We start from the raw sequence: 23,648 nt of genomic DNA on the forward strand, positions 1-23,648 counted from the left end.
AACATGTTTGATAGCGTTTGAAAGCGTTTGATATTCTAATGCGTTGGTAAAAACGCCTTTAGTTACAACAGTGAAGCCAATAAAGGCTTTCGTCTAACTCGAATATTCTTCGTGGGTGGGGTCAGCTGCGTGAAAAGATGTGGCAGTTGCCTTCACTCAAATATTTATGTTTTTATTTCATTGATATGAGACTCAATAATAATGGGCATTTAATTTTCATTCATATATTTTTTAATACATTGATTTCTGATTTTGAATTGTAATTACCAGGGCGGCGACGGTGGTAGCACTTACATCTATATTTTCATGCATACTACTCCAGCTGTATACCGCTTCCTCCAAGCTATAACTGATCGCCATCCCATTACTCCACCTTGACAACGGCTTCGTCCGTCCCTCGTATGTCGTCACACATCCTAATTGTCCCAATCTCCGTCTCTTACGATCCAAGTGGGAATACTTGGCGGCAGCATTCTGTCCCCCACCACAGGGTAGGCGAAAAAAAAGGAAATGAACATTCAGAGAAGTGGAACAGGACAGACAGACAGTAACAAGAGTGGGGTTAGGGGAGAGCATAACGGAGGGACAGTCGCAGTATAATAAAAGTGTCATCATTTCTCTGTGAAAAGAGTCCTCCTCCATAACAGACAAAATGATGTGTAACTCTGATCCATAGGGGCGCCCCACAGAGACCCTAGAGTATCAACTGCATGCTACTTTAGCTGGGGACGCGCCATCCTTTCCCGCTAAAACCTGGAGGATGTGGTATGGGTGAAATAATAGGGTGATTCCGTTGGTATGGGAACGAATTATCACCTGTGGCATCTGAAAGCATCTCGAGAGAAAGCTGCATCGCACAAGTCATACAATAAAGTCTTCTCACCTGCTGTTTGATACTGCTCCTTCAAGCTGTTGGATAGGCCTTTTTTCGGAGTGGGTCATCACGTGCTATTTCAAATCATCCTTATATCAGAAAGCTTCATCCCACAGGCCACACTGTAAAAGCCTTAACCATGTATGGATCATCTTGTGACATTTGAGAACAGTTTTTCGTGAAAAATATCTATTGCACTGGTCACAACGAAAGGGATTCTCTCCTGTATGGGTCATCATGTGACGTGACGTTTGAGAAGATCCTTACGTGAAAAGCCCTGTTCTCCTCCTCACCTCCTCATTTCTCACTCTATCTATTTTGCATTATTGCACAGGCCACACCGGAATGTCTTCTCTTCAGCGTGGGTAGTCATGTTATGTTTGAGAACACCCTTTTGTAAAAAAGCGGGATCACACAGGTCACACTACAATGGATTCTCTCCTGTCTGGGTCATCATGTGACGTTTGAGATCGCCCTTTTGTGAGAAAACTGAATCACACGTATCACACTGCAATGGCTTCTCTCCTGTGTGGGTCATCATGTGAATTTCGAGATTACCCTTTTGTGAGAAAGCGGAATCACACATGTCACACTGGAATGGCTTATTTCCTGTGTGGGTCATCATGTGACTCTTGAGATTACTCTTTTGGGAGAAAGAAGAAACACACATGCCACACTGAAATGTCTTCTCTCCTGTGTGGGTCATCATGTGACGTTTGAGATCACCTTTATGTGAGAAAGCGGAATCACACAAGTCACACTGGAATGGTTTCCCTCCTGTGTGGGTCATCATGTGTCTTATGAGATCACCCTTTTTTGAGAAAGCGGAATCACACATGCCACACTGGAATGATTTCTCTCCTGTGTGGAGCATCATATGACTTTTGAGAACACCCTTACGCGAGAAAGCGGAACCACACGTGTCCCACTGGAATGGTTTCTCTCCTGTGTGGGTCATCATGTGACGTTTGAGAAGACCTTTTTGTGAGAAAGCGGAATCACACAAGTCACACTGGAATGGCTTCTCTCCTGTGTGGGTCATCATATGATTCTTTAGGTGATGCTTTTGTGAGAAAGCAGAATCACACATGCCACACTGATATGGCTTCTCGCCTGTGTGAGTAATCATGTGACGTTTGAGATGACCCTTATGTGAGAAAGCAGAATCACACATGTCACACTGGAATGGCTTCTCTCCTGTGTGGATCATCATGTGACGATTGAGATCACCCTTGCGTAAGGAAGCATGGTCACACAAGTCACACTGGAAAGGCTTCTCTACTATGTGGGTCATCATGTGATATATGACACTCTTTTGCAAAATACAGGTCACACTAGAAAGGCTTCTCTACTGTGTGGGCCATAAATCGATGTTTAAGATGAGTTTTGTGATAGCCGAGCTATAGATGCTACATCGGGTTTTCTTTGTTGATACCTTTTTGAAAAAAAAAAAGAGATTAACTTTTAGGGATATGTGATAGTAGGATTGTTGGTGTTTTGTACACAAACCATTTCATACATGCCATCCTCTATTATAAGAATGATTTGCCTAAAAACACACTGGTCATTATAGCAGTGTTTGCTTTGTTAGCCTAGTTGTGGGTTGAAATTCCATACTTCTCTCCTACTCAAAGGAGTAACTATTAATTACCTACGATGCACCTCGTAGAGGGAATGTCACACAGACCAAGTGAAGCAACCTTTAACGTAGAGGCACACTACTTGCTTTGCTGTCAAAATCTTGCGTACGTTACATAGTGAGTGTTTTGCAGATGATTTTTGGGCTAACGGCAAACAAAAAGGAAGACAAAGCGTCCAGCCAAGCTTTCTCCCGTGTTAACAAAAGAATACAATAAAATGTAACTTGTACAAGTGAAAAAAGTTAAATACACACTTGAACGAAAAAGGAAACAAATAAGATCACGTTCATACACACTGTGACCTTTGTTCACCATGTACGCTCTCACGTTATGTTGAGAGTGTCATTGTTTTTCTTAGTGCCCAGGTATATTGGATTTAAGTCTATGCACCTATTTACGCTAACTTCTCTTGTCGCCCACGCTTCTAAGAATAATCTCCTTTTCTTCGAGCTATCTCGGTGTACCACTGTCGCTCCTTCCCAGTCAGTGTTGTACTAGTTCATTCATGTGTTTATAAAGTGCTGAGGCTGCATCTTTCCGTTTAACTGCCCGTTTTTGTTCTTCAATTCTAGTGAGGAGTTTCTTCTGTCTTTCTCCTATGTAATCTGCATCACAATCCAAACATCCAATGCGGTACACTACGCCCGCCTGCTGAGTGGGTGCTTCCATGTCCCACCCCTAAACCAAACCATTTCAACTTCAAAGGATTACAAAGGAGAAGCATGCCGACAGGAGACCTTTTGGTCCATAACTCGGTCGGATGCGAAAAAAACTATGACGATAAGAAAAGAGAAACCAAGTATCAAGAAAGTGGTATCCCAGTTGCTTGAACAACTGTGATATCCTCTCATTGATACTTATGGCTTTAACACAGGCTATACTATTCTTGTAAAAAAAAATCTTGACTGTTGTTAACAGCTTTCCTCCTATCCCATATATCTGTAAAACCTCCCACAATGCCTTTCCTTCTACCCTGTCAAAACCCTTTTCCAAATACTAAAAGGTCCAAAATCATCTTAACCCTTTGCTAAAGCTTTCTCACATATCCGTCTTATCACGAAAATCAGACTTTGCACAACATGTAAACGCTCTCAATGAGCAGACGCTAAGTCATCGAATTGAACCCAAGTTGCTGGTTCCTTCTGAGATTTTGATTCCTGATATCCAAAGATGCTCCCCAAGTGAATTGAACTTGTACTTAATCGCACATTTGCTTATTGTTTAACTTTACCTATTCACTTCCCTTTCCACCCCTGTTCTCCTTCTCACCTCCTCATTTCTCACTCTATCTAGCCTAGTAACCCCTATCATATTTCTCAGACATTTCATCTTAAACACATTCAAACTCCTTCTCTCTTCCTCTAGCATGTTCCATGTTTCTGCCCCGTACAGTACTGTTGGCACAATCGCTCCTTCATATAACCTCCTCTTATCATTCATTCCCAGATGTCTATTTCTCATTACACTTTTTAATCCACCAAGGCATTTACTCGCTTCTCTAAATCTATATTCTACCTCCACCCCCACTCCTCCCTTTCCTGCCACATTTGCACCTAAGTATCTAAAACTATCCACTTCCTCCAGTCTTTCACCCTTGATGCTCACTTTCAGCCTGATATCACTTTCTCCCCTTGTACATCTCATCACCTTACTTTTGCCCACATTTATCTTCAGCTTCCTTCTTTCACACACCTTCTCAAACTCTGTCACTAACTTCCTCAATCCCTCATCTGATCCTGCTACAAGCACAGTGTCGTCAGCAAACAACAACTGGCTCACTACCCACTTTTCTTCATTTCCTTTAATCATCTCCAACCCCTGACCACTACCCTTGCATTCACTTCTCGCACCACCCCATTAATGTAAAGATTGAACAGCCAGTATATATGTGTATATATATATATATATATATATATATATATATATATATATATATATATATATTAAGGACTATTACACAGGACGTGCGCACCCAGATCCCTGGGTCCGCTAGCGGAGGCCATTGCTTTTTTTGTAGCCTAACATTTTATATTGGACAAATATATCAAAACTAGAAACCTAACATTGTATACAGGACAAATATATCAACTATTGACTTATTCAATGTAGTATAAGTTAATATAAACTTTTATAGTGATAAAAGAAACTATTTTTAAGGCACTGTTATGCTTTGAAATGCTAATTTTAGCCAGACTTAACAGGTATTATTGTGTGAGGTTAGTGGACACCAGGGTTGATCAAAATCAGATTTGATTTAAATATATATTTTCAAATAGATTTTAAATATTGTGGGATTGCTATCCGATATGCGATCTGATTGCTAAAGGACATTTTTTAGCATGTCAATATAAGGAGCAGTATTATATAGAATTGCCACAAGTATACAAGCAACGGTATAAGCCTACATGTAGTATAGATATCATTGTGCAGCCCACGCAAAGTTTCAACAAGATTCTTGTTTAAACTTGTTCTAGGTAAGCAGCTTCTCACTGAGTCAGTTGCTGTTTTGGAATCAACCAGGAAAGATGTCTTCTGGACCTGGCAGAGTGGTTCCTTCAGGCAGAAAAAATGATCCTTTCTGGAATTATTTTGAAAAACTACCAACAACTTCTGGCAAAGATTCCAGCCAGGAACTACAGGGCATTGTATCAAGATTAAAATCTCAGAGATAAATGCCAAGGTCAGCCACAGCATACAGAAGAAGAAATTGATGATCCAGGTAAATGATTTTACTTGTATTGTGTGCATTTCTCCCTTTTCATATGCAGCCATATAAATTTGGTGAACAATGGAGAGCATGTGCAATAAAAATGTGAAGGCCTAAAGAGATGATACTTTAACTTCATTACTTCTAAATTTGGGTAATGACTATATCACTATAATATACTGTATCCACTCAACTTTGGGGCCTAGATGATTGTTATTCATTTCATTCAACATTGTGTAATATGTTTCATAGGATCCATTGGAATTCAGCCCACATGGGATTCAGCCCAAAGGGATTTAGCCAAACCTAACCCAACTAACCCATCAATTTTCATGAATTTAAAAGTGGACTGAATCCTGTGAGGGCTGAATTCCAAGCTCACCTATTTCATATCCTGTTAATTATTTCCAAATAATTTAGTGGCTTGTGTGAATATGATCATTATCTAAAAATATAACTATTGTACTCAAAAGTAGACTAAATCACACTATTCATTTATTTATTCAATTATAAATTATGCAATATACTAAAATTTTCTCTTTCCATTTCAGGATCTGTATCAACAGCTTCAATCCCTTCATTATCGGCTCCACTTGAATTATCTTCAAACCTGACTCCATTTAAAAGGTCACTATCAGACTCCTCCACAGGCGCTACATCTGCTAAATAATTTTCATCTAAAAGAAAGTCATCAACATCTCTGGACAGATTTATATATATATATATATATATATATATATATATATATTATATATATATATATATATAAATCAGCCTCTCAAAAGGAAAATCTCGATAAAGAAGTTACGAGAATTATATTTGCTACAAATTCACCATTTCGTCTTGTTCAACATCCTCAGTTTCTCATGATGGTTCAGAGCCTGAGGCCAGGTTATATTCCTCCACCCAGAAAATATATTGCTGATAAGTACTTGGATCTTGTGTATGAGAAGGAATATAAAGTGTGCAGATGACCTGAATAATGAAACTGTATGTCTTTCAATTTAAGGGTGGTCTAACATCCATAATGAGCCCATAATATGTGTCGCTCTAACAACATCCACTGGTCAGATTTATTTAGTTGACACAATAGACACACCAAGGAAACCTCACACTGCTGAATATCTTCTACAACTTGTACAAAATTCGATCAAGAAGACTGAACAAGATTTTGGTTGTCACATTGAAAGTATTGTGACAGACAATGCAGCAAATGTCACCAAGATGAGAAAACTCTTGGAGGAATCGAGTTAGCCTGAGCATACTGTCCTCACATACGGCTTATACCGTTCCTTGTATACTTGTGGCAAGTCTATATAACACTGCTCCTTATATTGATATGCTAAAAATGTCCTTTAGCAATCAGATCGCATATCAGATAGCAATCCCACAATATTTGAAATCTACAACATATATATATATATATATATATATGTGTGTGTGTGTGTGTGTGTGTGTATACATATATATGTTAGTAAAATAAATCTGATTTAAAAAATCAATTTTTTATATTTTTAAAGAAAAAACAAAAACAAAAAACTGATGTCCACTAACCTCACACAATAATATTTGTTAAGTCCGGCTAAAATTGGCATTTCAAAGCATAACAGTGCCTTAAAAATAGTTTCTTATTTCACTATAAAAGTTTATATTAACTTATACTGCATTGAATAAGTCAATAGTTGATATATTTGTCCTATATGCAATGTTAGGTTTCTAGTTTTGATATATTTGTCCAATATAAAATGTTAGGTTACAAGCAATGGCCTCCGCCAGCGGACCCAGGGATCTGGGTGCGCACGTCCTGTGTAATAGTTGTCCTTTATATATATGTATATATATATATGTTATATTTATTATACTGAAATAATCTTAGCATCTTTAATCTATGTTGTATAGTAATTTTTAACCTTTTTATAATTTTATCTTATTTTCTTTGGGAAACCTAGCCTAGGCCTAAGCATACTGAATAAAATCCTATCATCTTTGACCTATGATATTCAATACTGCATTTTTAACCTTTTTATTGTTTTACTATCAGACTTGCTTTAGGAAATGTATGCATACTGAATAAAATCTTATTATCTTTGAGCTACGTTGTTTCATATATATATTTTTTTTTCGTTGGGAAACGTAGCCTAAGCCTACGCCTACGCATCTTTGACCTATAAATACTTTTTTGTTGCTTAAATTAAAATCATTGCAAGGCAAAATCAGGAAAATTTATTTCAAAACACTTTTTTTTTTCGTTTACGCACTGTACCGAAAATTTTGTTATCGACAACAGACTAGGCATAAACAAAGTTTACTGTTACATTCTATTAATCATAAACATAAAAATACAAAATACTGTACCGAACATATTGTTATCGACAACAGACTAGGCATAAAAAAGTTTTACTGTTACATTTTATTAATCACAAAACACATGAAAATACAAAATACAAGGCAAAATGATTTCAAATCACATTATTTTCGTTTACGTACTGTACCGAACATATTATCGACAACAAACTAGCTTAGGCATAAAGAAAAAAAAAATAGTTACATTTCTTGCAAAACACATAAAAATACAAAATGCAATGCAAATTAAGAAAATTTTTACTTCAAACAAAATGAAAGAATATTTAGCTGGCTGGAATGCTGACGCTGCCGGCAGCCTGCCAAAACTATCGTACTTAAGTCTCGCGGCGTGCTTAGTAATTGTACTGCACTGCCAGGCATAACTTTGCAATTATATTACTCTATTAAATGTTAAATATTATTGCATTATCTCGTAGTCGTAAGTCGTAAGTCGGCGACTACCTGTATACATACACACAATTATATATACACACACACACACACACACATATATATATATATATATATATATATATATACATATATATAGCAAGTAACATTGATGTCGCAACACAGGAGTAAAATAAAACTTAAACCCACCCTTGGAGAAAGATAAGCTGAGATAGTGTAAACCGTATATTTCGATCACTGACTGTGGTCCTCTTCTGCAGTTACAATTATTGGGTACATAGACAAGAACGTATATACAGAGGAGAAAACTACAAACGGGAACTAGGTAAGCCTCAAGTGACGTGCCCTGAGTGAGGATGCATTTTTCCAATCTATTGTGTGATCTAAAAGACTTGAATGGAGGAATACAGCTGAGTTTTCTTGTCTGCATTTTCCTGAATTTTTACGTTATTTTATCCCAGTAAGTAGATCACGCCCCGTTTATCCCCAGTACATTTTATCACAATCAAGACATGGTATTTTTTATACTCCAGGGTTGTCTTTATTAGGAGTTCTGTGATGGACATTGAAAAAAAAATGGTAAATGTCCATCACAGAACTCCTTTGGTGAGGATCTTAAACCAATGAACCAAGGAAGTCACCACGTCACTGCAAAACTCACGTAGGATCTTGTATATGTCATCTCAGGGGATTCCTACATGTTCATTCTCCTGGACAGAAGATTATAACTAATAGAAGTGAGTCACCATATCCATAAGTGAGGATTACAAGGGCGGCGACAGTGGTAACACTGACATCTATATTTTCATATATATTACTCGACCTGCATGGATGAAATTCCCAACACAGTCTGGATACCCCTTCCTCCAGGCTATAACTGATCGCCATCCCATGACTCAACCTTGACAACGGCTTTGTCCATCCCTTGTACGTCGTCACCCATCCTAATTGAATTACTCACATCGGGCATTCCTAATTATCGATATTTCCGGTGGTATGGGCTTATTCAAACTCTCCCAGTTTCTCCCTTAAAAAATGCTGATTCCGTTGGTATGGGAACGGCACATACCAAATAGGTAGAAATGACAAGGGGAGGGGAGTATACCTTGCCACCTACGTCTGGTTATATCTATTATTACCTTGATTCCTGATATGTTCCCTAAAACCCATAAACATAAATGATAGAATCATGAGTGCCGGTATTACCCGATGAACTTGAAGTTCTTACCTCGTGTGAGTTATCATGTCACATTTGAAAGCATCTCGCGAGAAAGCTGCATCGCACAAGTCATACAAGTCTTTTCACCTGCACTCATTATCATATGCTGTTAGATACTGCTCCTTCAAGCTGTTGGAAAGGCATTTTTCCCGGAGTGGGTCATCACGTGATATTTCAAATCATTCTTATTTCAGAAAGCTTCATCCCACAGGTCACACTTTAAAAGGCTCAATCATGTATGGATCATCTTGTGATATTTGAGAACAGTTTTCGTGAAAAAATATTTATTGCACTGGTCACAATGCAATGGGTTCTCCCCTGTGTGGGTATTCATGTGACGTTTGAGAACGTCCTTACGTAGAAAAGCGTTACTGTACAGGTAACACTGGAACTGCTTTTCTTTAGCATGGATAATCATGTGGCATTTATGATCGCTCTTTTGATAGAAAGCAGAATCACACGTGTCACATTGGAAAGGCTTCTCTCCAGTGTAGGTCATCATATGATGTTTGAGACCACGCTTTTGTGAGAAAGCACAATCACACAAGTCACACTGGAAAGGCTTCTCTCCTGTGTGAATCTTCATGTGGCATTTGAGGTGACCCTTTTGTGAAAAAGTGGAATCACACAAGTCATTTTAGAAATGCTTCTCTCCTGTGTGGGTCATCATGTGATGTTTGAAATGACTCGTTCGTGAGAAAACAAAATCACACAGGTCACACTGAAATGGCTTCGCTCATGTGTGGGTCATCATGTGACGATTGAGATCACGCTTTCTTGAGAAAGCGGAATCACACATGTCACACTGGAAAGGCTTCTCTCCCGTGTGGGTCATCATGTGACGTTTGAGATCATCCTTTTTCGAGAAAGCGGAATCACACGTGTCACACCGGAAAGGCTTCTCTCCTGTGTGGGTCATCATGTGATGTTTGAGATTACCCTTACGTGAGAAAACAGAATCACACAAGTTACACTGGAATGGCTTCTCTCCTGTGTGGGTCACCATGTGATATTTGAGACTACTCTTATGTGAGAAAGCAGAATCACACAAGTTACACTGGAAAGGCTTCTCTCCTGTGTGGGTCATCATGTGATATTTGAGACTACCCTTTTGTGAGAAAACAGAATCACACAAGTTACACTGGAATGGCTTCTCTCCTGTGTGGGTCACCATGTGATATTTGAGACCACTCTTTTGTAAGAAAGCAGAATCACACAAGTTACACCGGAAAGGCTCCTCTCCTGTGTGGGTCATCATGTGATCTTTGAGATTACCCTTACGTGAGAAAGCAGAATCACACAAGTCACACTGGAAAGGTTTCTCTCCTGTGTGGGTCATCATGTGATCTTTGAGACTACCCTTACGTGAGAAAACAGAATCACACAAGTTACACTGGAATGGCTTCTCTCCTGTGTGGGTCACCATGTGATATTTGAGACTACTCTTATTTGAGAAAGCAGAATCACACAAGTTACACTGGAAAGGCTTCTCTCCTGTGTGGGTCATCATGTGATATTTGAGACTAACCTTTTGTGAGAAAACAGAATCACACAAGTTACACTGGAATGGCTTCTCTCCTGTGTGGGTCATCATGTGACGTTTGAGATCACCATTTTGCGAGAAAGCAGAGCCACACATGTCACACTGGAATGGCTTCTCTCCTGTGTGGTTCATCATGTGATATTTGAGACGACGCTTTTGTGAGAAAGCAGAATCACACGTGTCACACTGGAACGGCTTCTCTCCTGTGTGGGTCATCATATGATCTTTGAGATTACTCTTTTTAGAGAAAGCGGAATCACACGTGTCACACTGGAATGGCTTCTCTCCTGTGTGGATCATCATGTGATGTTTGAGATCACCCTTTCGTGAGAAAGCGGAATCACACATGTCACACTGGAATGGCTTCTCTCCTGTGTGGGTCATCATGTGACGTTTGAGGTAAATCTTTTGTGAGAAAGCAGAATCACACGTGTCACACTGGAACGGCTTCTCTCCTGTGTGGGTCATCATGTGACGTTTGAGATAACGCTTTTGTGAGAAAGCGGAATCACACAAGTCACACTGGAAAGGCTTCTCTACTATATGGGTCATCATGTGATATATGTGGCAATCACTTGATGTTTAAGATTTGTGAGATAGCCGAGCTATAGATGCCACATCGGGTTTTCTTTGTTGATACCTTTCTGAAAAAAAAATGAGATTAACTTTTAGAGATAGGTAATAGTAGGATTGTTGGTGTTTTGCACACAAACCATTTCATACATGCCATCCTCTATTATAAGAATAATTTGCCTAAAAACACATACTAAAATCGACTATCAAAATGGCCAACTTGTCATTATAGCGGTGTTTGCTTTGTTAGCCTAGTTGTGGGTTGAAATTCCATACTTCTCTCCTACTCAAAGGAGTAAATATTAATTGCCTACGATGCACTTTGTAGCGGGTCTCTCACCTACATGGAGGGGGGGGGGTTAGGGTGGATTCAACCCTGCCCCTCAATCAACCAGTACTAAAACTTTTAAGATTATCATATTGAGTAACGGTTGTCTATAGTAATTGCATATCTGATCTGGCATGAGAGGATGCAAACACTGAACACGTTTGATACGTCACCTTATTAATATCTACCAATTTGGCAGCGGCGTTCCGAACTTATGAAGAACTAGGCCAATTAAAGGAACCTTTAACGCAGTGGCATACTACTTGCTTTGCTGTCAAAGTCTTGCATACGTCACATAGGGAGTGTTTTGCAGATAACTTTTTGGGCTAACGGCAAACAAAAAGGAAGACAAAGCGTCCCTCCAAGCTTACTCCTATGTTAACAAAGAATAAATACAATAAAATGTAACTTGTATAAGTGAAATAAATAAAATCACGTTCATACACACTATGACCTTTGTTCACCATGTACTCTCGCACGTAATGTTGAGTATCCTTGTGTTCCTAGTGCCCAGGTAATTGGATTTAAGTCTATGGACCTATTTACGCTAACTTCTTTTGTCGTCCACACTTCTAAGAATAATCCCCTTTTCTTCGAGCTGTCTCTGTGTAACGCAGTCACTCCTTCCCAGTCAACGTTGTGCTGTAGTTCGTTCATGTGTTTATAAAGTGCTGAGGCTGCATCTTTCCGTTTAACTGCCCGTTTATGTTCTTCAATTCTTGTGGCGAGTTTCTTATACGTTTCTCCTATGCAATCTGTATCACAATCCAAACATCCAATGCGGTACACTACGCACGCCTGCTGAGTGGGTGCTTCCATGTCCCACCCCTACATCAAACCATTTTAATTTAAAAGGATTACAAAGGACAAACATGCCAACAGGAGACCTTTTGGTCCATAACCCGGTCGGTTGCGAAATAAAATAGTAAATAAAATAAATAGATAAATAGGTAAAGTTAGATGATAACCTATCAGGTAAATAGTAAATAATAATAAATGGACAGATAAATAATAATAATAATAAACAAATTGAGAGATAATAACCAACAGTGTGAAAAAATGTCACTTTTGATGTTGTCAATTCCCTTCAGAATCTTAGACCTGTATCAAGTCACCTGAGCCTACGCTTTTTAGGGAAAATAGATTCATATGTTTAAATTGATTTTCGTATGCTTCATTTTATATTTGGAATCAGTTTTGTGGCTTGCCGCTGTACTTTTTCCAATCTGTCAATGCCTTTAATGAAAGTCGGTGACCATAAGAAAATGGCATATTCCAATTGTGGATCACGCAATCAGTTCTGGAATCATGTTTGCTTTCTCAGAGGCTGAAATATACTGTTTAGATGATTTGAGATCGTTACTGATAATCAACCCGAGATCCTTTTCACTATCCACTTTTGTTAACGAATTTATAACTTGTAATCGTAATTACTATTATTTTTACCTATGTGCATAACCTTGCATTTGTGTAAAATTCCATGAGCCACTTTTCAGACCATTAGTTTAAGTGATCATTTGCCATTCCACAGTTTTGTATCACCAGCAAATTTGGACACGATAGATTTCAGTACGTGGTCGTTGATATATACTATGAATAGAAGTGGCCAAAGAACAGAACCCTAAGGAACTCCACTTTGTAAGAACATCTTTGCCTCTGTGAGTTCGGTGGATTATATCAGAAGCATAAAGGTCACGACGCCTAGAAAAGAGAAACCAAGTATCAAGAAAGTGGTATCCCAGTTGCTTGAACAACTGTGATATCCTCTCATTGATCCTTATGGCTTTAACACAGGCTGTACTATTCTTGTAGAAAAAATCTTGACTGCTGTTAACAGCTTTCCTCCTATCCCATATATCTGTAAAACCTCCCACAGTGCCTTTCCGTCTACCCTGTCAAAACCCTTTTCCAAATACTAAAAGGTCCAAAATCATCTTAACCCTTTGCTAAAGCTTCCTCACATATCTGTCTTACTAAGAAAATCAGACTTTGCACAACATGTAAACGCTGTCAATGAGCAGACGCTAAGTCACCGACTTGAACCCAAGTTGCTGGTTCCTTCTGAGATTTTGATTCCTAATAACCAAAGATGCTCCCCGGGTGAATTGAACTTGCACTTAATCGCACATTTGTTTGTTGTTTAACTTTACCTATTCATTATTTATGTTACTATTATTTCTATCTATTTGTTCATTTATAGTTATGTTTTCTCGCACCCGACCTAGTTATGGACCAAAAGGTCTCCTATCGGCATACTCTTCTTTTTGAATCCTTTGTAAATAGAAATGGTTACCCTCATAAACATGTATGCACATCATACCCACACCGTTGACAGTGTCCCAGCCCTGTATCCCACAGCAAAATACTGCTTAACACGCCTAGCCTTGAGGAGGTGCACATGCATATATCAGTGCTACTCGCCAACAACCACCACTTGACTACTGTTAATATTGGTCACTGATTATGTAGTTAGTCATATCAATACACAACCATATGAATTTCATATATTAGAAACTCCCCAAAATTGGAAAACTGCTCATTGTAATGGTGCTGGCTACTACCCTTTTCTATTCTTTCGCTATAATGTAAACAAACACATAGTTGCCAGATCAACTCCAACATGAGCCACTGTCCAATCCGTGTACCAGTTATAACTGCTGGCAATATTACAAACCAATACCGAAGGTATATGGCCCCGAGACTCACTCGAGGAAAGATATTACATAAAAACAGAGTCAAAAATCTTTTTATACAGAACTATCAGTGACACTAGAGCTCATGGAGGAGTCATATAACTCAAATTATCTAACACAAAAGTTCTCACGACTCATTCAGATCATCAGATGAAAATTATTGCACTCCATCAAATGCCTGCATTTAAATTAATCATAAACTATCATCCGTCACAAAATGATCTTGTAAATTTCACAAAAAAAAAAAAAAAAAAAAAAATCAACAGAACAAGAGAAGAGACCACAACTCGGCAAGGAAATATTGACAGCCTTTTTATAGACATTAAACCAACAAAGAAATTCCATCACTAGAGCTAATCCAAAGAAATGTATTAATCTGAATGGCGGCCATATTATTCATGCAATTTCAACGGTTATATTAATCTAACCAAGATTCTCACCCCTGACCATGAGGAACTACTTAACCTAGGGTTCAACTGCCTTATTATATCTAAGCTCAAAAAGAGTTAAAAAAGACAAAACAAAAAAACAGAATGTGAAGTTTTTATTAGTGTCCACTGTGGGTCATCACATGATATTTGAGATCACTCTTTCATGAGAAAGCTGCATCACACATGTCATTCTGGAAAGTCTTCTCTCCAGTGTGGGTCATTATGTGGTATTGAATAGCATTCTTTTCCGAGTATGTTGCATCAAATGGGTCACATTTGAAAGGCTTCTCTCTATTGTGGGTCATTATGTGATGTTTGAGAGTAATTTTTCCTGAGTAAGCTGCGTCACACAGGCCACAATTGAAAGCCTTCTGTCTAGTGTGGTTCATCATGTGACGTTTGAGGTGCTCCTTTCGTGAGAAAGTTGTATCACACAGGTCACATTGGAAAGGTTTCTCCCCACTGTGGGTCATTGTGTGGTGTTTTAGAGCACTCTTTTGTTGGAAAGCTGCATCACATTTAGCAACTCCCTAAAATACCTTGCCCACCCACCTTCCTCTCACTGCCTTCTCTTCCATTATCATCTCTCCATCTGCAGATTTTACCTTTTCTTCTCTACTTGATTCGCCTCCTCTTCCTCTCTTGATTTCTTTCCAAAACATCTTTTTATTACTTTCAAAATTTTCTGTCATACTCATACCCCACTTCACATCTGCTCTCCTCTTTACCTCCTTTACCATTTGCTTTACTTCTCTTTTCTTTGTACCTCTCATATGACTCCCTTGTCCTATTTTGTAACCAATCTCTGAAAGCTCGCTTCTTCTCTTCTACAACCTTCTTTGTTTCCTCATCCCACCATTCACTACCCTTCCTTCTATTTCCTCCTGTCCTTCTTGGTCCACACACCATCCTTGCACACTTTGTGACTCCCTCCTTGAACCATCCCCATTCCTCCTCCACACCTAGCTCTACTCTATCCTTCACTCCCTCCCACTCCTTCAGCTTCTTCTTGTACTCCTTCTCCTTTTCATTTAAAGAGTTCACTCTAAGCACCTCCCTACCTTTTGTCCCTCTCCTCTTTCTCCATCTATCCTCCACTCTCAACTTACCTTCCACCAAAAAATGATCTGATATTCCCCCATCCTCTCCCCTTAGCACATGTACTAAGGGGAGAGGGTGGTTATAACCAGGTTACAACCAGTAAAATGCTTAAAAGGTTGAAACTAGGAATGAAAATCTTGGAACCAATCCATTACTCATTGCAAGGACTAATAGAGAGTCAGTTAAAATATTAGAAAAAAATGACTTTTATGTTATTTTGTATAAAAAAACAAAAAAATGAGCACTTGTTCATTCTGGTGATAGTTGTAGAAGAATCTGTCTTCCCAGATTTATTGATAGGATTTGCAACATTGAAAAAAGGAGGGCATGACAATATGTCAGGCTGAGCAAGGGATCTTAGTGAAATCACAGTTAAATACTTTAGGCTAAGCATGAAGAGAGATATTTACTTACATATTGACAATTGCTTGAGATGTACGGAGGTAAAAGGAAATACACCCAAGTCTGCTCCTGTGCTATCATATCCTATACCACATAAACCTCGGGAAAATTTCACTTAGATACACTTGAGTTGTCTGAAAAGGGATATATGTGTTTCTTGCCATTGATTATCTGTCAAGATTTTGTATTTGACAACAACACACCCATTCCAAATAAGAGAGCCAAAACAATTGCTTCAGTAATATATGAACAAGTAATCTGTAATTTCACAACTCCTAAGATCTCAGTTTCAGACAATGCTGCTGAATTTAACAACAAAATCTTGGAAGAATTATGTAAGTTATTTAAGGTAAACAAAATTAATATTCAAGTCAATTATCCTCAAAGTAATAGATTGGAATCCTGTGTGTCCTCCCTTCTCCCAATGCCCCAACTTGTATGAATAATTAACTCACCTAAGAAAGATTGTAATTTCCAACCTTTCTTTGGTGAAGTAAAGCTATCATTCTATTATCCCTTGTAAACTGCATACTTAAGTGTTTCTTCAATAATAACAGAGGTTCCTTTTGCTTCTGAATTTAGATTCAACCTGTACAAACTGGTGCCCTTCCCAATGCAAGTAAATAATGCAATTTTTTAACTTAACACACCTGTAATAGATCCACTAAATTACATCCCTTCTCTAGATAACTTAACAGAGAGTAATCTTTAATGATAACCTTAAAAATTGTAAGATCCCTAACAATATTCTCTACTTGTGCCATGCTTTTATTTTATTTTTATTTTAATGATGCGGCCTTGCTGTGGATGTGCTGTGACTTGCGACGCTGCCTCTGACCCAGGGCAGTGGACAGGGTGCAGGGATGACCCGTCATCCAGGTGCTAAGATAAGAGGGAGGGTGGAGGGGAGTGGAGTGTATTTAGGGATGGAATGGGTGGGAGTGATTTTATGCCCTTTTCTTTTTGGCTACCTCCCTTGAAAGGGGGAAAAAGCCTTGATATATGCATGTATGTGTATGTATTTTCATTTTATTTATTTTTTTGTGCTCCATGAAGCATTGAAATAATTTTGTGAAGTTCCACTAGCTAAGAAAATATCTGTAATACAGAATTGTCACTACAAAAAGGATATTTGTAAACCAGGTTACTCACAGAATATCATGACAATATAAAATCGGTACAAAGGAAGTAAAGTAGTGAGTTCTGAAAAAGACCTTTGAGTGATTATCACAAAGGACATGGCACCTGATAAACAGACAGAAAAAACTGCTATGACCAACAAAGGGGGCCTTTAACTATTTGGACAAAGGAATGGTAAAGAAACTAGTAATCACACTGATAAAGCCAAAACTGGAGTACAGTATGCAGCAACATTACGGACAGCCAGTACTTAAAAGAATATAAAGAAAATTGAGAGAATCTAAACAGCAATTACAAATATGGCCCCAACACTTTCAAAACTGCCATATGAAGGGATTGTTAAAGTTGGAAATGCCAACTCTGGAACAAGGAAGAAAAATAGGTGACCTACTGACCATCTATAGAATCATGAGAGAAATGGTCATTAATATAGAAACTGACAAGTTGGAAAGGATATGCAACAAAATGCCACATGACAATGTCCATAGCCCTACATTTTCTTGCTTATCATAATTTTTTTTTTTTTATAAATGTAGAATAAATAATTCATATTATGCATCAAGGATGATAAAATCATCATTATATTTTGCACTTCTATTTCGTTTATCAAAATTGCACACAAAGTACATTTTTGCACTTCTATTTCATATATACATTAAAACCATACAAAAATTAAGTGAATATAGTATGTTAAGAATAAATATATATTTTTAAACCATTAGAATTGTCTGATTAGAAATGAAGTCTTAAATCAGAGTATGACTAAAGTAATAAAGCCATCATGCACACTATGAAAAGTGGAACAACTATTATTCTATTTTTCATTTCATTATCTTATCATTGTTATTATTATTATTTTGGTTGGAAAATAATACCTCCTCTGTATGGACACCTTAATTAATTCCATAAAAAGGGAAGACAATAATGTGGCCAATAACTGCACAGGATACAACCTGCCAACCTACATAGAAACGTCGGAGATGGGAGTAAAAGAACTTTCAAAAAAGCCTCCCAAGATCAAATGAGAAATTCTTTGCAGGTACCAGTTTCAACATCCAATCAACTTGGAGCATCAACAATTTCATGTCATCAGCTTAATTTATTTTAACATTATGTGTACAGTTTTCTATTTCTGTGTTAGGAAATAAAATAGAAGTACAAAATATGCAATTGTGTTTTTATACAGGGATTACCTTTGTCTTGTGGCATTTTGTACATAATACCTGACTTTAGAAAATATCACCTTACTGGTTTACAAGAGCTTCAGGTAATGAGCTTGAGGTTAATTAGGTGAAAAAATAATGTATTCCATTATCCAAAGTCACACTACACTTAAGGATGTAAATCCCAATATCCACAAAACACCCAACAGGCTATTAGATTTGATTTTTTTTTTTACAACAGTTTTCCTATTGACTACATTAAATTGGGTGTTCTGTTTCAATCAGAAAACACTTGTTTGTACCAACCCTAACCCCCATACCAGTCATGTCTGGGGACTGCATTGGGAAATAAGTATTTTGAATTAAAAAGGAGTGCAAAGACAGTGATTAATGAGAGAAACAAGGACAACATTGTTCAAATAAACAATAAAACAATTTTGACCATTCCTAAGATTAGAGAACACAATCACAGCAGGGTTCACCATTCTTTAAAAGATTATTGGGTTCGTTATTCTTTACATTACGATAATCAGGTTTGCTGTTTTTGATATAGATATGTTGGGTTCGCTAATCTTGACATTATCTGAATTAGGGAATACTGTAGGTTGTGTTAGGTTATGTTGGGATAGCCATTCTTTAGATGAGGATTATTGGGGTCACTGTTCTTGACATGATCCACACATTTTTTTCCCAACAGTTTTCCTGTTGATTTGACCAAATTGGGTCTTCCATTTCAATTGGAAATCACTTGTTTGTACTAAACCCCCACCCCCACCCCCATCTGGGGAATGCATTGGGAAATAAGTATTGCAATTTAGAGAAGCATGCAAAGCCAGTGATTAATGAAAGAAATGACAAACATTGTTCAAATAAACAATAAATCAAGCACAGTATTCTCCTATTCTGACCATATCTAAACTACCCAGTTCCTCTCTCCCTCATGGCAAAAAGATTTTTCAATGGTATTTGCTCATTTTGTTTCTTGTATTCAATACGAGATAAGTTAATACAAGATCATTTTCATTCTCTTCCATACATATATATCTTTTACAATAATGTAGTTATGATTCTACATAATTCTAAGTATTCACAAATATGTTTGCCAGTCTGCAACCCTTCCCCATATCATCTGCCGGCCCATGTTTAGATACAGTAAATTCATAGTAACATCAGCAACGATTTTCAAAACACTAAGACTAGCATCTTTATAGTTACCAACATTTAGGTTAGGTTACATTATGTTAAATCTCAAGTCTGCAATTCTTACCTGTATCACGACTAGCTTTTATCATTGTGAGTTTTTCAGCCCCAGATATGAATAGTACCACAAATCAACAGTAACATCAGCGGTGATTAGAAAAAAAAGACTAGCAAACATCTTTACACATACCTAATTCCACACCTAATTCAAAATTCTTATTCAGTACTTGGAATTGTTCTAAAACATCAGCATATACTGTTAACTACTTCCTAGTTCTTAAGGGGCTATTGTTATTTGACAGCCCCCTCTACAATTTTTGAAACGCTGGCTTTCTTTCAACAGAACAAGACCTAATTTGATCTCATTACTAACCTACAGCATTCTAAAGTACCCAGCACCTAGACAGCTGCAGCCATAATGGCCTGCAACTTCCAGGCATGAATCTAATGTAGGCTCTGTCTGGCAAACGCCTACAATAATCTTTTCTTTACCTGTGTGGTTTCTTTCTTTGCTTACAGTTACAACTGTCGTGACACAGATGTCTAAACTATTTCAAATATTTTTCAAATGTACAAAGGCACTTTTAGAAATGTTTTGACATGGTTTACCCCTACTTACAAAAAATATTGGTTCTGAAAAGTTTATCCAATAAATCAGTACACACACGCACAAAATCAAAGACCCAGTCGAGAGAAAGTGAAAGTGAAGTGTATCACATAAGCGAAACACCGCAAATCCAATTTCGTAAACAAACCCAAGCGACTAAGCATCCGACGCACAACGCATCATGGCCGCTGACTCCGCCCAACCACAACATAGTATCTGCGCTTCGTGTGGCGCGGACGGAGACATTGATCACACCATAGGCTGCAATGGATGCCCTAATTGGATCCAGTACCTTTCCACGGGGCTTCCCCTATATCAAATCATGTTCTTCATAAAAACAAACAGAAAATACACGTGTAAAATGTTTTGATAAGACATACGGGGACGACGACGTAGCGATGAACGAAACAAAGGAGGCGGAAGACGCTTTAATTTGGCAGGATAAAAACAACTCCCCAAAACGAGCAAACTGGTACGAGATATCATTGCCTCTCTCTGAACGCATCGAAGAACCCACTTTGACCAACACATACAAGCGACACACCAAAACAAATAACTCAAACAAAGGAGAATATTAGTGAAGGCCCAAGTAGTGCAAGTACACACAGCATACCGGATAACAGTCCAATACCAAACAAAGAATCTTAACCAAAGGGAAAGATGCGCCAAATTCTAGGTAGTACTCAACCAAAAGGAAAGATGCGCCAAATTCTAGGTAGTACGCCTACATCTAACCAGGAATCTCAAACAAAGGAGAACATAAAGGATAATCTAGGTAGTACACCAGAAAACCCGAATTCCAGCCAGACTGATATAGTTAAGTTAACCCTAACACCAATAAGGGATGCCCCTAAACTGCCCACGGCTAACCCCAACCCGAAGGAGAAGAGGGACACAACTGGTACCTCGATTGTATCTGTCCAGTAATCTGCACCGTCTAACACAGGGCCAGTGAATCCCCAAAGATGAAGCCAAAAGCATGCAGATACTACTTAAGGAATGAATGTAAATATGGTGTAGTGGGCATTGGATGCAAAGAGTCACATCCAAAAATCTGCCAAAAGTTTATGAGGCATGGGCTAGACAAGAGGCCGGATGCACTTTGGGATGGAAATGTGTTAACTTCCACCCCTTTGTATGCAGACGCTCTCTCCACAAGGGAACATACCACCAGAGGAACTGCAGATTCCCTCACATAAAGGGAACCCAGACCCAGAGACCATAAGGAACGAATAATGACCAAACGGTACAACCTATAACCCATTCCCAACTACAAACAGCTCCAGGTCCACACAAACCTACCACATCACAACCACCAACTGAACCAAGTATACCTAGCACTGGTGCCGACAAAAGCTGGCAAATAAATCAGGTCCAGGATGCAGTAATAGATGGCAAGACCAATATCGCCCTAGCCCCAGCAACATCCACAGCAGACCAGAGTGCTTTTTTAGAGCGTCTCATGGAACGAGTGCTAGCACTAGAAAAACAGTCACAAATAATAATGACGAGGCTACTAGTCCAAGCGGACGACCATGAACGGAAGCTGATGGTGAGGTGGAGCTGCCACTAAACTGTTTCTTTGTGGGTAGCATCAGAGGGCTTTACCCACAAAACAACCAGTGTAAAGTACCAGTGCTTGAAGAGTTGGCAGCAGAAGAGAGCACTATCTTTATTGCCCTCACAGAAACTCACCTTAACGAAGCTATCTTAGATGCAGAAATTGATATTCAGAATTTCACCCTATTCAGAGCTGATGGGGTGGATAGAAGTCATGGAGGGGGTAGCATAATACTTAAGGGAGGGTTTAGCAGCAAACACCGAAGTTCTTACTGTCTTCTCAAACAACAACAGAGTTGCTAGCTGTACATATAAAAAAGCTCGACCTAATCATTGCAACCTTGTATCGACCACCTAACACCACAGAGGAAATGTTCAAAGAAGTTTAAGAAAAATTACAACCACTTCTTCATCACCTGCCATCCCCCTACACTGAAGTCATACTTGCAGGTGATTTTAACTGACCAATAATAACCTGGCCTCTAGGAATATACGAGGAGGAACAACAAATGAACAGAGGCAAGCAATGGAATTGATCAGCCTAGCCGATATAGCCTATCTCAAGCAATTCATTGAAGTTCCAACAAGAGGCAACAACATACTTGATCTACTATTCAGTAACAACTATGATCTAGTACATTCATATCAAGTTACCAAGACAACAATGTCTGACCACGGTCTTATCAAAGTTATGACAACGCATTTTACTAAACAACAAATAGCTCAACAAGAGGCACACTTCCCTTGTTCCTCTCTCCAAGACCTGAATTTCTTCAGCAAAGATATAGATTGGGACGAGATTAGAAAAGAACTAGGCCGGACCGACTGGGTAACTCTTTTCCAAGACAAAGACACTGATGGAGCCCTGGACATCCTACAGAGAAGATGCCTCCCAAACCAACAAATACTAAAAAACGAAGAAAAATTATTCCAAGAGACAGGAAAAACTTGATGAAGAAGAGAACAAAGCTAAAAGTCAAACTCCAAAAGACCACCCACCTACCAACCACTACTAATATTCAAAGAGAACTCGAGGAAATCGAGGGAAAACACATTCAGTCCCACAAAGACCAAAGGGCTCAAGAAGAACTACGAGCAATCTCTAATATTCCAATAAATAGCAAGTTCTTTTACTCATATGCTAACAAGAAACTAAAGAGTACACCAACCATAGGACCACATATAAATCCAGCTGGGGAACTCGAGAGCGACCCATTCAAAATAGCAGAGTTGCTCAAACAGCAATACGAGAGTGTGTTTAGCCAACCGAAAGACCATATGAAGGTAATCGATCCACACACCTTCTTCAACAAACCCCAGGAGACGCCACACCAATTATCTTCAGTAGAGATCTCTATACAAGAAATAATAGCGGCCATCAACAAGATCGCACCAAATGCAGCAGCAGAACCAGATGGCTTTCATGCCCAATTGCTAAAGAACTGTAAACATCAGCTAGCTCTACCCCTGAAACTGCTATGGACTATGTCTCTACAAGCAGGACATGTGCCACAAGGCCTCAAATATGGCACAATCATCCAAATACACAAAGGGGGTAGCAAGGGCATTGCCAGAAACTACAGACCAGTGGTACTAACATCCCATTTGATGAAAATAATGGAAAGGGTAGTGCGGAAAGCAATCGTTAACTACCTGGAAATAATAGAGGCATTTAACAATGGCCAACATGGATTCAGACAAGGACGCTCATGT

The 23,648-nt window shown here is 38.5% G+C and overlaps 2 protein-coding genes across 2 annotated transcripts; both read right to left on the reverse strand.

Moving 5' to 3' along the window:
• Positions 1 to 9,923: 9,923 nt before the first annotated feature.
• Positions 9,924 to 20,816, reverse strand: LOC143030901 (uncharacterized). The gene is made up of 2 exons (XM_076194143.1): positions 20,388 to 20,816; positions 9,924 to 11,381 (listed from the first exon to the last, which is right to left on the reverse strand). The coding sequence occupies exon 2, from the start codon at positions 11,290 to 11,292 to the stop codon at positions 9,931 to 9,933; it is 1,362 nt and encodes a 453-aa protein (XP_076050258.1). The 5' UTR covers positions 11,293 to 11,381; positions 20,388 to 20,816; the 3' UTR covers positions 9,924 to 9,930.
• Positions 14,868 to 16,007, reverse strand: LOC143030902 (uncharacterized). Its single transcript, XM_076194144.1, has one exon. It carries the CDS (start codon positions 15,233 to 15,235, stop codon positions 14,924 to 14,926), a length of 312 nt encoding a protein of 103 aa, XP_076050259.1. The 5' UTR covers positions 15,236 to 16,007; the 3' UTR covers positions 14,868 to 14,923.
• Positions 20,817 to 23,648: the final 2,832 nt, after the last annotated feature.

This window comes from Oratosquilla oratoria, chromosome 12, assembly GCF_046742065.1.
Source record: "Oratosquilla oratoria isolate Oo_2021 chromosome 12, ASM4674206v1, whole genome shotgun sequence".
Classification (NCBI taxonomy): domain Eukaryota; kingdom Metazoa; phylum Arthropoda; class Malacostraca; order Stomatopoda; family Squillidae; genus Oratosquilla; species Oratosquilla oratoria.